The following is a 15,754-nucleotide window of genomic DNA, read 5'->3' on the forward strand; positions in this document are numbered from 1 at the left end:
AGACCTGTAAAGTCTTTCTGGGAGGTTAAGAAAGGCCCAGGCCACTCCCCTTGTTCAAGGCTCTTCAGGAAAAGCAGGAAGAGGAAATTGTGATTTTCTGTCTTTCTTTTTTTTTTGCTCTTATTGGCTGCGTGTGACACTTGTTCTCTCACCGGAGATCCAACCTGTGCTTTTCAGTGGAAGCACAGAGTCCTAAGCACTGGACAGCCAGGGAATTCCTATCCTGTATTTTAAAGGATAGGAATTTCATATAATATCCTATATATTATAATATTATATAATTTAATTATATTAAATTCCCATTCTGTTTAAAGGATTGGCAAGTCGTGGGTACTCAACAAATATTTTGTTGAATAAATAAAACAAATTAGTGATGTTGACAGAGAAAAAGGTAATGCAATAAAAATGTACTACTTGCAAATATGCCATTTTCGGAGTTTTATTTTAAAATGTGAATTCATATGCGTTTGTTTACATGAAGTTCTGTCGCCCTGTGCATACCCTCATCTGGAGGAAACTGACAGTGGCTGCGTGCCCTCCCTGCTGAGGACATGGGAGCTCCTTGGGCAGGGGTAGGGGGATCTGAAGACCCGGCACTCAAAAGGAGCTCTCATCTTCCACCCTACACCCTGCGTCCCCCGTGCCAGCGCCGACCCCAGCCCCTCCCCCGCGGTTCGAGGTGGCTGGCCTCGCACGCCTCTCGCCGCCCCGCCCGAGGGCGGCGCTCTCCCGCCGGTCTCCCGCCGGGGTCGCGACGGGGCGTGCGCGGTCGGAGGGCTGCGTCCGCACTTCCTGGTAGCGGCGCGCGGAGCGGCCGCGGGTTACCGCGGGGTGTAGCGGTCGGTGCTCGCCGCCCCCGCCTGTCCCTGGTCACCTGGGTCCGTGCGCGGCAGGTGCCCAGACGGCGACCTCGTCGCAGGTCGGGTCGGGCGCCTGCGCCTCGGACGCGGAGCGCGAGCCGGGAGTCGCCGCGCATCGGGTGAGTTGCGGGAATCGGCGCCCGGCGTCTCGCAGCTGCTTCCCCTCCAGGGACTCCGGGGGGCCGGCGTTGCCGCGTCGCTGCCGGCTTCCCCGGGCGGCGCTCTGCGCTTCGGGAAGGGAGAGGAATTTCTTTCCCCGGGATTCAGAGGCTGGGGTTGTCTGGTACTTGGAGTGGATGGGCGCCCTGGACTGAAAGCCGAGGACGCCCAAGCCTGACCCGTCCGGCTGAGGGGTGGTCCTAGTCTTCGCTCCTGGGGTCGGTCCCGGGTTTGGGGCTCCGGGGCTGGGGTGCGGGCATGGAACCGGTGGTCTGGGTTGGTCGTATACTCACACCCAGACGCTCCGCACCCCCTTCGCAGAGGAGAAAGCTATTAAACATTATGAAACAGTTGATGTTTTAGCAATAGTGTGACTTTCCTTCCTGGCACACACAGGTGGGCGTATAGTCGCGGACGCAACTGCTCGTGTGTTCGTTGGGGCCGACTTCGTTAGGCGTCCAGTCTCCTGGCCCCCGGGCGTTGGGGACGGTACCTCGCGAGCCCCGGACACTGAGATTAAGCCCGAGGACTTTTCAGGCTGTTTGTTCCCAGAGACCGTGGTGTCCTGGTTGGTTCATCCGTGACCGTCATGGATGGCTCAAAATTCTCTCGATAACCCTCCAGAATTTGTAGTCTCAGTGAAGCTCCGTTTCTCACTTGGGCAGGTGCCTTCGGGAGGTGGTAGCAGGGCCCGCCCTCTGCATTCCGGAGGCGGCCTCGAGGAAGAGGCCAGCGGAAGAAGGTCCAGCCGGGAGGAAACACGCTGGCTTCACCCCATTGCTTTGCTTGTGCAAATGACTCAGGTAAGGGCGGGTTTGGGGGGAAGAGTGTTGCTCAAACCCCAGAGATAAACCCACGGAGACCAGAATTGCAAAGGACTTAAGAATGAGTGTTGGGACCTCACAATTGCTAATGGCTTCAGTTCAAATCATTTCACATGTGCTTTTCAGATTATTCTTAAGCTTCTTCAATGACAAAACTACTAATTAACATATGCATTTTTTTTTCTCTTGACAGCCTCTAAGATTGGGTTGTCCTTGTGGTATCTCTGGAATTGAATTATTGAGAATTGCAGGTGAGGAGCAGCCTGCCAGCTGTGAGAATCACTGGGCCAGGGGAACCTGTGGTTTAAAAGCTATTTAAGAGAAATCCCATGGACAGAGGAGCCTGGTGGACTACAGTCCATGGGGTCGCAAAGAGTCAGACATGACTGAGCGACTTCACTTTCTTTCACTTTCTAAGAGACAAGAGGGCAGTGAGAGGTGTAAACCTTGGTGGGTGCTGATTTGATGAAAAAAAGTTTAATTGTGCCAATAGGGGAAATTTGTACTCGTTATTTTATAGTATGAAGAATATTAGTTTTGTTTAGTTGCTTTAGGTAATGGTATGCCGATTACAGTTTTTTAAAAACCGTTGCTGTTAGAAATACATTGTAAATTTGAAATACAGGTTCAGGATTTGCTGCAAAATAATCCGGTTTTGGGGAGGGCTGCCGGTGGAAAAGTGAAGGGGAACAAGATGGAGACTGGACATGAATTGTTAACAGTTGAAGCTGAATGAAGGGTTTTGGGGTAGGGGCTGCCTTGTACTGCTGACTCTACTTTTCTATGGCATTTTCCTTGAAAAGTAACACCACCTGTGGAGCTTTTTTTGCGTGTGTGTAAGATAGATTTGGAGGGTAACACTAGTGATTTTAGATTCAAAGCCTTCCACAGATGTTCACTGTTAAAACTGGGTGTAAAGGCTGTCTCTCCACTCAACAAGTCTTTTTCTTCCTCTGGGGGGTGCCGCTTTATTTTGCTGTGACGCATACCATATTTGCTGAGTGTGACAAAGCTGAGAGGATCAAGCTGATGCAGGTGGATGCTGGGTCAGCCTTTTTTTTTTTTTTTTCTTTATACAAAGGGTATTAGCAAGCCTGGGGGTTGAGCTGTCTCCAAACGGACAGGTTGTGTAAAATGTGTTGGCAGTTTTTCTGAACTGCCCAAATCCTTTCCAAGTTATACTCAACAACAAAAAAACAGCTCAGAGTAGTGAACAAAACCATACACACTTAGGGTTTGTGTACACTTCTGGAAGCACTGGCTACATCAACAGAAAGTCAACATTATGAAAACAAAGTGAGTGGAGATCTACCTATTACCTGAAAGAGATCCTATTAGTGTGTGTGTCCTTTCTTCCTGTTCTCACCTTGTTTGCTTCAGGTATCATGCAGTGTAAATACTTAGCAAGGAACTGATTCCTGAAATTTCTGACTTTCTTTTCCAAGAAGCCTGTTTTCAAGAGGACGGACATGGGAAGTCATATCGATACATTGATCCAACTTGCTTATTTTTACCCCCTTTGGATTTATCCTATAATTCCTACTCATTCTGTCATGCCTGATTAGTAATTTGGAAAAGTACAAGGAAGCTATTAAAGTTCAGTAGAGGGAGGAAAGGGAGGCATAGTCCTCAAAGATAAACCCACATTTCTCAATAGATTCTGTGGAACTGATTTTAATGTCTCCTTTATTTTAAGAGAAAAAGGTCAAGTAAATTATATCTGTGATAGCTGAAACTTGAAGTGTTAGATGAATCCCTCAGCCTAGGTCTTGCCCATATAGATTCACTAGGATGAAAGTTGTAAAGATGCTTTAAGTCAAGTTCAGTTGAGGAAATGCAGAGCACTTCCCAGTTTGCTTGTAGTGCATGAGAAGATGAGAGGACAACAAAAATCCCCTTACGGTTGGAAAATATCATAGTGAATTCATGATGGTCCTTAAGTGGAATTGCTTAGCTTGTAATTTAGTTTTCTTTGTGTGAATAAAAGAACAATGCAATTGTTAAGTAGCTTTAGTTTCTACCTCAATTCTCTAAAACGAGCAGGAAGATAGAAGAGAAACTCACCACTCCCTGTGACCAGGGAGTGACCTAACTTTGCTCTCCTTGGTGAGAGGATGGTGGGTTTGGGTTCCGGAGAGCTGATTGCTTGTAGCCATTTTAAGGAATTACCACAAACGTGACACCATCTTCTTGCATAGTGTTATAAAAGGGTATAAACACACTGAAAAGCAAATTACATACTACTTTGTTGGACTAGAAATGAGAGAAAAGGGTGTTGGTAATCCAGTCAGTAATCATCTTCTAATTTGTAAGCACTCAGCTCGTATGTCCATCACTTCATCCCATCCTGTGAGGAGGAGCAGCCACGCTGGAGGATTATTTTCGTTTTTAACAGATGAGAACGTTGAAAATCTAAAGAAGGGATGGCTTGCCAGGTGGTTTCTTTCGCAATATGGGGGAAGGAAATTTAATATTCATTAGGAGGGCAAGTCATCTTCACACATGTGTTTTTAATTCTCACAAAGCTCTTTAAATTGGATATTTTCAACCCATTTTGCAGATGAATTTGTAGCTAAGAGAGGTTAGTAGTTCACTTGAGGTCTGGCAGCTGAGAGCCAGGATTCAAACTTTGATCAGCTGAATCTTAGAGTTTACATTATTTCCAGCCTCTGTGCTGGTCCAAACTCTAGCAGACAGCAAAGCTTCCATCTCTAGAAAGTTGGTTGATTAGTTTAGGCAAGCTATCTTTTTTTTAACTTTCTGTTTTACATTGGAGTATAACCCATTAACAATGTTGTGATAGTTTCAGATGCACAGCAAAGTGACTCAGCCTTACATATACATATATCCATTCTCTGCTAAAGTCCCCTCCCATCCAGTCTTAGGCAGGCTGTTTTTTTGTGCCACACTGGTTAAAACTGGGGGCATGTGCCAATTGAGATGTTTTATCAGTCCAGTGCAGAGTGTGGGGAAAAAAAAAAATGAAGCTGAGCTAACATTGACAGTTGAGAGATTTCAAGTATTCTGCCCCCAAAACTTCCGAAGGCAGTAGTGGGGCAGCCTTCTGGAAAAGGTAGTGTACCCCAGTTGCCCCTGGTCTCCACCACTCCTTACAATGGCCTCATCCTTGAGGCAGGGGACCCTCGCACTTACCCCACTGTTCTTCCAGTAAGAGGTCTTCCTATGTGTGCATCTGCTCCACACAGAGTAACCAAAGACAGTTTGCGGGCTCTTGCCCCCAAGAAAAGGGAAAGAGCATATTCCTTGGAGAGAATGAAGACTCTTGTGTTTAGTCTGCAGCGATTCTGTGACAGAAAATAACAAGGGATGTCATCACTTTCCTCACATCCTATCTGTGTTACTCACTTACACAGAATAGTTTACTAACCCTACAGTACAATAGAAATGGAGAACTTGTGTGAGCAGGCTGCCGTGGAAAAAAGAAATACCTCCAAAATCCCAAACCACTGATTCTTTGTGGGTGGGAAGATGGGTCTTGGACACCCTGGGAAGGTGGGCCACGAAGAAGCCCTCCCTCTTTAAGCAGCCTCACTTTGGCATCCAGAGGGGCTCTGAGCTTGTGTGCTGGCTCTTTGTAGCTGCTCTGAAGGGTCCCAGAAGGTACTCACCTCCATGCTGTGCCCACCCTTCTCCAGCTGGTGATAGGTCTGAAAGCTCCGCAGGCAGGAGGAACTGAGGCGCCCACTGGTGGCCTGTAGGGTCAAGGGACAGATATTCTCCCCTCTGTCTACATTTGGAGTTTCATTTATATCTTTGTTTCTGACCTCAGTGTTTGTGGCTGTGGGAAGGAGTGGGTGTGTGGGCATGGGTGTGGTGGGTGAGGCAGAAATGTGACTGTAAAGAGGAAATGCAGATGAAACCTTGTGGAGTGGTTTTGAAGAAGTGGCAGATGAGGTTTGTTTTGAGACCTTTGTCGCTAGAGCTGTCAGTCTAGGTGTGTGCATGCCCCAGTGTGAGAAGAAATATGGGACAAGGAGGGGTGCTGCCTTGTGTGGTTGAAAGACATGGTTAGAGGCCAGTGGGTTGATCACATCCTTTCTGGAGAGCTCTGAGATTCAGGTGCATGGGTGTGTTCTCAGGAAGGTGATTACTACTCCCTGGCCAAACCTGCGGCGGGCAGGAGGCAGGGAGAGGGGGTTGATGACCAACCAGAGCAAACAGAGGTGAGGTGAGGCATGGCGCCCCTGAGTGTGTACTCTTGCCAGGTCACTGATGTCTTTCTGCCTCTCCCACCACCTCCCTGTGTGACCTTGACCTGCTTTGTTTTGTTTTTTTAACCACTCTGCCCTTCAGCCTTCTTCTGTGTAAAATGTTAGTACTGATAATGTCCATCTCACGGGGCTGCAAGGGTGAGGTTGACAGTTGTTGCCCTTGGAGCCCTGTCTTCTTCGCTTTTACCTTTATATGGGGGGTTTTCCCCCAGAATTTTATTTATTTTTTTTTCTTTTTTTTAAATAAATTTATTTATTTTAGTTGAGGGCTAATTACTTTACAATATTGTAGTAGTTTTTGCCATACATTGACATGAATCAGCCATGGGTTTACATGTGTTCCCCTGCCTGGACCCCCCTCCTACCTCCCTCCCCATCCCATCCCTCTGGGTCATCCCATTGCCCCAGCCCTGAGCATTTGTCTCATGCATCGAACATGGAATGGTGTTCTGTTTCACATATGAAAATATACATGTTTCCATGCTATTCTCCCAGAACGTCCCACCCTCGCCTTCTCCCTCAGAGTCCATAAGACTGTTCTATGCATCTGTGTCTCTTATTCTGTCTCGCATATAGGGTTATCGTTACCATTTTTCAAATTCCGTATATATGCATTAGTATACTGTATTGGTGTTTTTCTTTCTGGCTTACTTCACTCTGTATTATGGGCTCCAGTTTCATCCATCTCAATAGAACCGATTCAAATGTATTCTTTTTAATGGCTGGGTAATATTCCATTGTGTATATGTACCACAGCTTCCTTATCCATTCGTCTGCTAATGGACATCTAGGTTGCTTCCATGTCCTGGCTGTTGTAAACAGTGCTGCGATGAACATTGGGGTACACGCTTCTCTTTCAATTCTGGTTTCCTCAGTGTGTATGCCCAGCAGTGGGATTGCTGGGTCATATGGCAGTTCTATTCCCAGTTTTTTAAGGAATCTCCACACTGTTCTCCATAGTGGCTGTACTAGTTTGCATTCCGACCAACAGTGTAAGAGGGTTCCCTTTTCTCCACACCCTCTCCAGCATTTATTGCTTGTAGACTTTTGGATAGCAGCCATTCTGACTGGTGTGAAATGGTACCTCATTGTGGTTTTGATTTGCATTTCTTTAATAATGAGTGATGTTGAGCATCTTTTCATGTGTTTGTTAGCCATCTGTATGTCTTCTTTGGAGAAATGTCTGTTTAGTTCTTTGGCCCATTTTTTGATTGGGTCGTTTATTTTTCTGGAATTCAGCTGCAGGAGTTGCTTGTATATTTTTGAGATTAATTGTTTGTCTGTTGCTTCATTTGCTATTATTTTCTCCCATTCTGAAGGCTGTCTTTTCACCTTGCTTATAGTTTCCTTTGTTGTGCAAAAGCTTTTAATTTTAATTAGATCCCATTTGTTTATTTTTGCTTTTATTTCCAATATTCTGGGAGGTGGGTCGTGGAGGATCCTGCTGTGATTTATGTCGGAGAGTGTTTTGCCTATGTTTTCCTCTAGGAGTTTTATAGTTTCTGATCTTACGTTTAGATCTTTAATCCATTTTGAGTTTATTTTTGTGTATGGTGTTAGGGAGTGTTCTAGTTTCATTCTTTTACAAGTGGTTGACCAGTTTTCCCAGCACCACTTGTTAAAGAGATTGTCTTTTCTCCATTGTATATTCTTGCCTCCTTTGTTGAAGATAAGGTGTCCATATGTGCGTGGGTTTATCTCTGTCCCCCAGAATTTTAGAAGGCAGGCCGCAGAGTTTCAGCTCTGACCTCCCTGTTTCCAAAGGGAGCCTGGCCTGCCTCGTGGCCTTGGGAAACGTTCTCCATGACAGATGTCAACAGGGCTTTGGTGGAGTGGAGCAGCAGCCTTGGAACTGATGATGAGAAAAGGGCCAGGACCCAGGGCTTTGGCTGTATTGTTTGGGAATTGAATGCACTCTGATTCTGGAAAGAAGAGGAGGCCTCTGGCCTCTCTCTCACAGAGGAGGAGCAGGCTGGGCAGGGCTCACGGCCACTTGAGTTCTGTCCAGTACCTCATCCGTCAACTGGGGAAGCGCACTCGTGGGAATGTTTTTCGAGAAACTAACAGAAATGTTATGAAATCTTGACCCAGGCCCAGTGAAGTACTGTGTCTGACTTGCCCTTTTGTGGTGAAATCAAAAGACCAAGCACCCCGGCAGGTTTACTTTTAACCTGGAGAAATAATAGAGATGCTGCTAATCTTATTTACAGAGCATTTTGTAGTTTTGAAAGGGCTATCTAATTTGATTTTTGACCAGTGGTATGGGGTTATTTGTTTGCATTTGTTTCTGTTACCTTTCTCTCTCAGGAGACATACATGAGGGAACTGAGGTTTAGGCCAGAGATGGGAACAGAGGACCGGGCTAAAGTTTTACTTTATCAGAGAAGGTAACCGAATTCAGATTCTTTGTGCACTTAAGGAATCCTAGGGAGTGATGATATCGTGGGGGCGGGGGAGAGATGGAGAACTGAAGTGTTCCTGGGGAGCTGAAAACATCCTTGGTGTCCAGGAAGGTAGCCAGTCCCTTCAGAATCCCCTGCAAGCAGAGGAGGCAGAGGTCTCCCTGTCGTCAGCTCCTGCCCAGACCCATTCTCGGAAGTGCTGGCGGCCTCAGGGGGGAGGAGGAGGGGCTCTTTCCTCTCCTGCAGGGGTCTAGACCTTCATGAAACTGTTGCCTTTCCGCTCCTCTGCCCCCAGCCAGTTGTTCCGGGGGCTACTGAACAGCCTCCACCTCCACAGCCCTCCCCACTCAGCTGGTGGCCACTGAGCTGCTCCCTTCTCACCGTTCTGGAAGGGGTTTCCCTCCCCAGCCCCAGCCATCTCCCCCCACCCACCCCAGTTGGTATCCTTTCTTCATTCAGCTTTATTCTGAAAAGTTGAAGGGAAAAAATTCCTCTGTGACACAACTATCCAAGGACCCAAAGACATTATCATTTTGACATATTTCCTTCCAGTTTTGTTTTGCCTTTGGGTTTTTTTTTTCTTTTTCTTTTCTTTTCTTTAAAAATTTATTTGACTGCCCTGGTCTTAGTTGCAGCATGTGGGACCTAGTTCCCTGATCAGGGATCAAACCCTGGGCCCCCTTCATTGGGAGTGCAGAGTCCTAGCCACTAGACCACCAGGGAAGCCCCTTGCCTTTGTTTTTTAAAATAAATTTAATAAATTGTAACACTTTATAAACATTCATTTTATGTTAGCGTTTTAAGAGCTGTCACACCAAGACTAATATTTTATTACAGCATTCTTTCCATGTCTTTACTATTATCATTTATAATAACCACATGCTATTTTAGCCTTTTTTAGCCATTCTCTTAATATTAGAGAGCTAAATGTTTGCTAATTTTTTAATTTTGTGAATCATTCTAAGTTGAATATATGTAAACCTTTGATTCTGTGCTATAAGAAGTAAATACAGTTGTTCTACTTCCTTGGCTCCTGAGCTCTTGAGGAGAGAAGGATCTTTTGTTATTCTTAGTAAGCCCCTTTCTACCATACCTGAGTTTATGCTAATAAGCTGATTGCTGAGACTGGAGGTTGATTTGGGGGCTAGTTGCTGGAGGAACCAAGCAGGTGATTACAGGGTTGGAATTTTCAGCCCCTACTTCCCCACCCCAAGAAGGGAGGAAGTGCTGGAGAATTGAATTCAGTCACCCATGGCCAGTGATTTAATCAGTTGTGCCTGTGTAATGGAATCTCCATAAAAACCCTAAGCAAAGGGGTTTGGAGAACTTCTGAGTTGGCGAACCCATCAAGGTGTTGGGAGGATCGTGTGTCCAGAGGGGCAGGGAAGCTTTGTGCCCCTTCCCCATACCTTGCCCTGTGCATCGCTTCCCTTTGGCTGTTCCTGAGTTGTATCATTTATAGTAAACCAGTAATTGTGAGTAAAGTGTTTCCCTAAATTCTGTGAGCCCCTGAAGCAAATTACCGAGCCAGAGGAGGCGGTCATGGGAACTGCTGATTTATAAGCACTTGGTAGAAGGTACAGGTGAGAACCAGAGACTTTCAGCTGCCATCTGAAGAGGAAAGCAGTCTTATGAGACTGAGCCCTCAATTCACAAGAGTGAGCTCTGTACTCACTCTGGGTAGTTAGTGTCAGAATTTCTCGGTGTGGAAAAACCCACATATTTGGTGTCAGCAGTATTGTGAGTAGAAACAGCAGTCTTACCTTTCAGTTTCATTTCCTGTTATTTGGGATGGATTTCTTCCTTTTGTTTTTCGCTTGTGGGATCTTAGTTCCCACACCAGGGATTGAACCTAGGGCCTTTGCAGTGGATATGCAGAGTCCTAGACACTGGACCATCAGGGAATGACCTAGGATGGATTTCTATAAGAATTATTAGTAAGTCGAAGGTTTTTTTGTTTTTTATTTTACTGACATATAGGTAATTTACAATGTTATATTAGATTCAGGTGTACAGCACAGTGATTCAGTTATATACATATATATATCTTTTTCTTGCTCTTTCCCATTATGGCTTATTATAGGATATTGGGTGTAGCTCCTTGTGTTGTAGAGTAGAGCCTTGTTTATACATCCTGTATCCACTAGTTTGCACCTGCTCATTCCACACTTTCAATCCGTTGCTCCCCTCCCCGCCTCCCCTTGGGCAGCGAGTCTGTTTCTGTTTCTTAGGTAAGTTCATTTGTGTCATATTTTAGCTTCCACATATAAGTGATACCATCTGGTATTTTGCCGGAGTCCAGCTCCAGCAGCCAGGGAAACGCCCTGAAGGGATGAACGGGGTCGTCGAATGAAAATGATGCAGTCTCTCGCTCAAAGCACTGGGCTGCATGTTTATTTTAAGCATCAGGTTTTCTTTTATACTTTTACAAAAGCATTAGGTCAGACGTATGACATCTTCAGGTTCCCCTCACCCATATTTACTGTCTCCACAAATCACTGTTGTCCTTCTGAGTTCCCTCTTAAGTGTTCTTGTGATAACATTGTAACTCGAGTTTGTCTCTGGGCTGTATATTACATTCCTCAGTTTCTTTCTTATCTCTTTAAATCCTGTTATCCCCTAGTAGCTTAAGCTCATCATCTCCTAAAAAGGCTTTTAGCTATTAGTATCTCTAAAATACCTAGTTTCCATAAGCTATAGTAAAATATGCCAACACTACAACATACCTTAAACTTTTAGCTTCTAACTATTCTTAATTATTCCTAACCCCTAAACTCAGCAAACTTCTTTTGCCATAAACATTCCCTTTACAGGCAGGTTTCAGATAACAATGTTTCCCATGGTCTCAAGCTGCAGCCTATGTGCTCATCCTGGAGCATTCTTTGTAAAGATCCTTGAACAAATGTCAATAGTTAACTTTATGGATTATAACATTCTTTCCAGCCAACTCAACCAGAGGAAGGAAAGGACAAGTCAGAATCACAAGACCTAACTCCTTCATCCATGGACCGTGCCTGCGGGATGAGGAGAGGGGGTTGGGGCCGTGCCTCCATTTTGTCAGTAATGCCTATCGGGGCTCTGACGGTATTTGTTTTTGTCTGACTTCATTAAATATGATAATCTCTAGATCCATCCATGTTGCTGCAAATGGCATTATTTTATTCTTTCTATGACTGAGTAATATTCCATTTTATATATACCACATCTTTATCTATTCATTTGTTGTTGGACATTTAGGTTGCTTCCATGTCTTGGCTGTTCTAAACAGTACCACTGTGAACACTGGGGTACATGTATCTTTTTTTAATTATTTATTTTTGACTGTGCTGGGTCTTCACTGCTGCATGGGCTTTTCTCTAGTTGCGGCGAGTGCGGCGAGTGGGGGCCATTCTCTAGTTCTGGTGCAAGGGCTTCTTATTGCAGTGGCTTCTCTTGCTGCAGAGCACAGGCTCTAGGTGTGTGGGCTTCATTAGTTGTGACTCCTGGGCTGTGGTGCACAGGCTTAGTTGCTGCACAGCATGTAGGATCTTCCTGGATCAGGGATTAAAAAACCATGTCTTCTGCATTGGCGGGTGGATTCTTTACCACTGAGCCACCAGAGGTATCTTTTTGAATTTAAGTTTTGTCCAGATATATGCCCAGGAGTGGGATTGCTGGATCACATGGTAGCTCTGTTTTTGGTTTTTTCGGGACACTCCATGCTGTTTTCCATAATGGCTGTACCAATTTACATTCTTACCAACAGTGTAGGAGGGTTTTCTTTTTTCCACACCCTTTCTAGCATTTATTGTTAGTGGTGTGAGTCAAAGGTTTTGAATAGTAAAAGGTTTTCTTTCTGATTACAAAAGCAATGAATTTTCATTGTGGAAAACCTAGTAAGCATAGAAGATTCTAAAAAAGTAAATGCACACCCATACACTCACCTAGTCCCTGCAAGCCTAGCTCGGATCTGTCCCTCCAGGAAGTGCAGTCTGCAGCCTAGCTTGTCCCTGTGTGGCCTGTGGACCAGTCGCACTGGGAGCTTGTTAGAAGTACAGAACCTCAGCCCCACCCCAGACATAGTGAATCATAGTCCAGCTTTTCACAGAATCCACATTCATGCTTGAGAAGTCTTGGTCTACAAGGCCATGACCTTACCAATCACAGGTGGCCTGGCATTAATTACCTCTGATCTGTGTATGTTCATATGTTTTTCCTGTTTACCCAATATTGGAATAATTCTGTATGTACCACTGGTTGCCATCCTCCCGTCCCCTACCGTCAAGGCTGTCTGAGCACAACAGCTCACTCCCCTCAGTAATACTGACGCTCAGGGATCAGCCGAGTGTCTGAGTGGCATGGGGGATTTCACCACAGTGTCTCCCCATGTGAGAAACCTTGATACAGACAGCTTTTATCTCACTTCTGTCATCTAACATTGTATTGTCAGCATTTTCCGGTTCTTTAATCTTTCTGAAGAGCTTATCTTTCATGGCTGCAGATAGTAGTCCATCTTAGGACTGTCATAATTCATTTGAGTATGAATTAAGTCAAATGAATTATGACTACTTCTCTATTGTGAGGAACAGGAGGAAAAGGGGACAACAGATGATGAGATGATTGGATGGCATCGCCGACTCTATGAACATGAGTTTGAGCAAACTCTGGGAGATGGTAAAGGACAGGGAAGCCTGGTGTCCTGCAGTCCATGGGGTTGCAAAGAGTTGGACATGACTGAGCAACTGAACTGAACTCTTGTGAGGCATTTGAATTGTTCCGATCTGTTTGGGACGGGAGTGTTCTGTAGGCTATTGTAAGTATACCAAAGTGAGCTGCTCAGGCTATGCTTACTTTCTTCAGCTCTGATTAGTTCCTTGTGATGAATTCCTGGAATGGATATCCTGGATCAAAAGGCACAGACCTTCTAAACAGTCATTAAAAGGCAGCAGGAGTATAGGAAAGACCCTGACAGATACCCTCCCGGGCACTGGACGGTGTGGTCTGTAGACACATTCTCTGGGGAGCAGCAAGCATGCCTTGTTTGTCATCACGCGCATCAAGGCCCCACTCAGAGCAGGTTCTAAGTGGGACTCCTGGAGGTTTGGGGAGAGAGAGGGGAGTTACTTTGAAAGGTGGGTGACTGCCTATGATGGTTTCTTCCTCCTGGCCAGAGTCCTGAGTTGTAATAGCTGCCGCCAAGCAGGTGGCAGCTTCCTTCAGGGTGTGTGTCTGCATGTTTTTACTTGCCTTCCAGTGGAGCAGCAGGACGTGAAGTTAGTTAGTGGAGGCCTGAAGGGATAGCCTCACTTATTGGTCCTGGACCTGCTGGATCTGACTGGTACCAAACTTGTTTTTGCTTCGTGAATCTGGGACTGTTGGGTCACCTGACACTTCTCCTCCCAGGAGCGCACCAAGAAGTTCATGTTAAACTGTGTGCTGGAAGTTACACTCAGATCCTGTGATGAAGAAAAAGTGAAATATCAACATCGTTTTTGTGATTGAGGCACAGTTTGAACTTGGATGCCAGGAATATATTTTTGGCCCTTGATAAATATGTTTGGAGTAGGTCAGTGAATAAATATGCAAAGAATGAGTTTGATTATGTTAAATAGCATATACATGTTAAATATATGTGTCTATCATTTGACATAATTAAAACATTTTAAACTGAATATTAAATCATTAGCCACTCATTTATATTAACTACTTGACACGTTATGATTTTCAGATAGACACATACCATAGCTTCTGGACATAAGTGTGCTTGATTCAGAGTTTGTCTACAGCAAACAGACTTTTATGAATGGAATACAGTATACATTAGGAAACAAAAGTGGCATATTTTGTCAACATAATGCTTGTGAGATTCATGCATATTGTATGTTTCAGTAGTTTGTTCTTTATAATAGCTATTATAATAGCTCGTATTCCACTGTTTGATTATACCACCATTAATTTATCCATTCTTCTTGGAAGACCATTTAGGTTGTTTTCAGTTTGGGGTTTAAATGAAGAAAACTGCTATGAACTTTCTTTTACAAGTCATTTTTAAAAAACACAGTTTTATTGAGGTGCAATTTGCATACCATGAAATCCAGCCATCATAAGTGTACAATTCTTTGATTGTTATAGATTTGTACAGCTGTCACTCCCAAAGTTCCCTCATACTAACTTAGTCCCTACTCCTAAACCCAGCCAGCCATTGATCTGCTTTTTGTCTCTTGCCTTTTCTGGATGTTTCCTATAAATAGAACCCTAGTATATGTAGGTTTTTGGTGTCTTGTTTCTTTCACTCAGCATAACATTTTTGAAGTTCATCAATTTTAGCTCAGTCAGTAAAGAATCCACCTGCACTGCAGGAGACCCTGGTTCGATTCCTGGGTCCGGAAGATCTGCTGGAGAAGAGATAGTCTACCCACTCCAGTATTCTTGGGCTTCCCTTGTGGCTCAGCTGGTAAAGAATCTGCCTGCAATGCAGGAGATCTGAGTTCGCTCTCTGGGTTGGGAAGATCCCCTGGAAGAGGGAAAGGCTACCCACTCCAGTATTCTGGCTGGAGAATTCCATGGACTGTATAGTCCATGGCATCCCAAAGAGTCGGACACAGCTGAGCAACTTTCACTTATCAGTAGCTTCTTCCTTTGTATCATTGAATAGTATTCAGTTTTATGGATGTACCACATTTTATTTCTTCACTAGTTGATGAATGTTTAAATTGTTTCTGGTTTTTGGCTATTATAGATAATGTTTCTGTGAACATTCATGTAAAGATGTACAGGGGTCTACATTTTTGTTTCTCCTGGATAGATTCTTAGGAGTGTAATTACTAGATTCTATGGTAAGTTTATGTTTAACTTTTAAAGTAGTAAACTGTTTTCCAAAAGTGGCTATACAACGTTAGAGTCCACCAACAATGTATGATGGTTTTGATTTCTCCATGTTCTTGCCAACACTCGATAGTTAGTTTTTTTATCGTAGCCATTCTCATGGATATATGAGGGTATCTTATTACAGTTTATGTTAATGTTTTTTTTGCTACACCACTCAGCTTGCTTGCAGGATTAGTTCTCCAACCAGAGATTGAACCCGTGCCCCCTGCAGTGGAAGCTCAGAGTCCTAACCACTGGACCACCAGGGAATTCCCTTATTAAAGTTTAAATTTACATTTCCCTAATGACTAATGAAAAATCTAGACAGCATATTAAAAAAAAGAAGAGACATCACTTTGCTGACAAAGGTCCATATAGTCAAAGCTATGGTTTTTCCAGTAGTCATGTTTGGATGTAAGAGTTGGACCATA

General features: G+C 44.4%; 1 protein-coding gene and 1 long non-coding RNA gene across 13 annotated transcripts in view; one reads left to right on the forward strand and one right to left on the reverse strand.

The window, feature by feature from the left end:
• Window positions 1–785: 785 nt before the first annotated feature.
• GPR160 (G protein-coupled receptor 160) overlaps window positions 786–15,754 on the forward strand; it is a 61,074-nt gene continuing 46,105 nt past the window's right edge. For 2 of the 12 annotated variants that reach the window (XM_081570862.1, XM_081570861.1), the window contains exons 1-3: window positions 786–979; window positions 1,685–1,822; window positions 2,037–2,094. Coding sequence is in view for 2 of the 12 variants with exons in the window: in XM_081570864.1 (XP_081426990.1) it covers window positions 1,613–1,822; window positions 2,037–2,094 (268 nt within the window). In the remaining 10 variants the exon portion in view is untranslated. Of the gene's footprint in view, window positions 1,238–1,533; window positions 1,823–2,036; window positions 2,095–15,754 lie in introns of those variants that run through there. The other 10 variants (XM_081570863.1, XM_081570860.1, XM_081570864.1 and 7 more) reach the window with 8 other exon arrangements.
• LOC145538581 (uncharacterized) lies at window positions 2,897–5,625 on the reverse strand. Its single transcript, XR_014077060.1, has 3 exons — window positions 5,473–5,625; window positions 4,997–5,148; window positions 2,897–4,285 (listed from the first exon to the last, which is right to left on the reverse strand). It is a non-coding gene; the product is annotated as an uncharacterized LOC145538581 (long non-coding RNA).

This window comes from Giraffa tippelskirchi, chromosome 2, assembly GCF_054371585.1.
Source record: "Giraffa tippelskirchi isolate mGirTip1 chromosome 2, T2T-mGirTip1v1.2.pri, whole genome shotgun sequence".
In the NCBI taxonomy this organism is placed as follows: domain Eukaryota; kingdom Metazoa; phylum Chordata; class Mammalia; order Artiodactyla; family Giraffidae; genus Giraffa; species Giraffa tippelskirchi.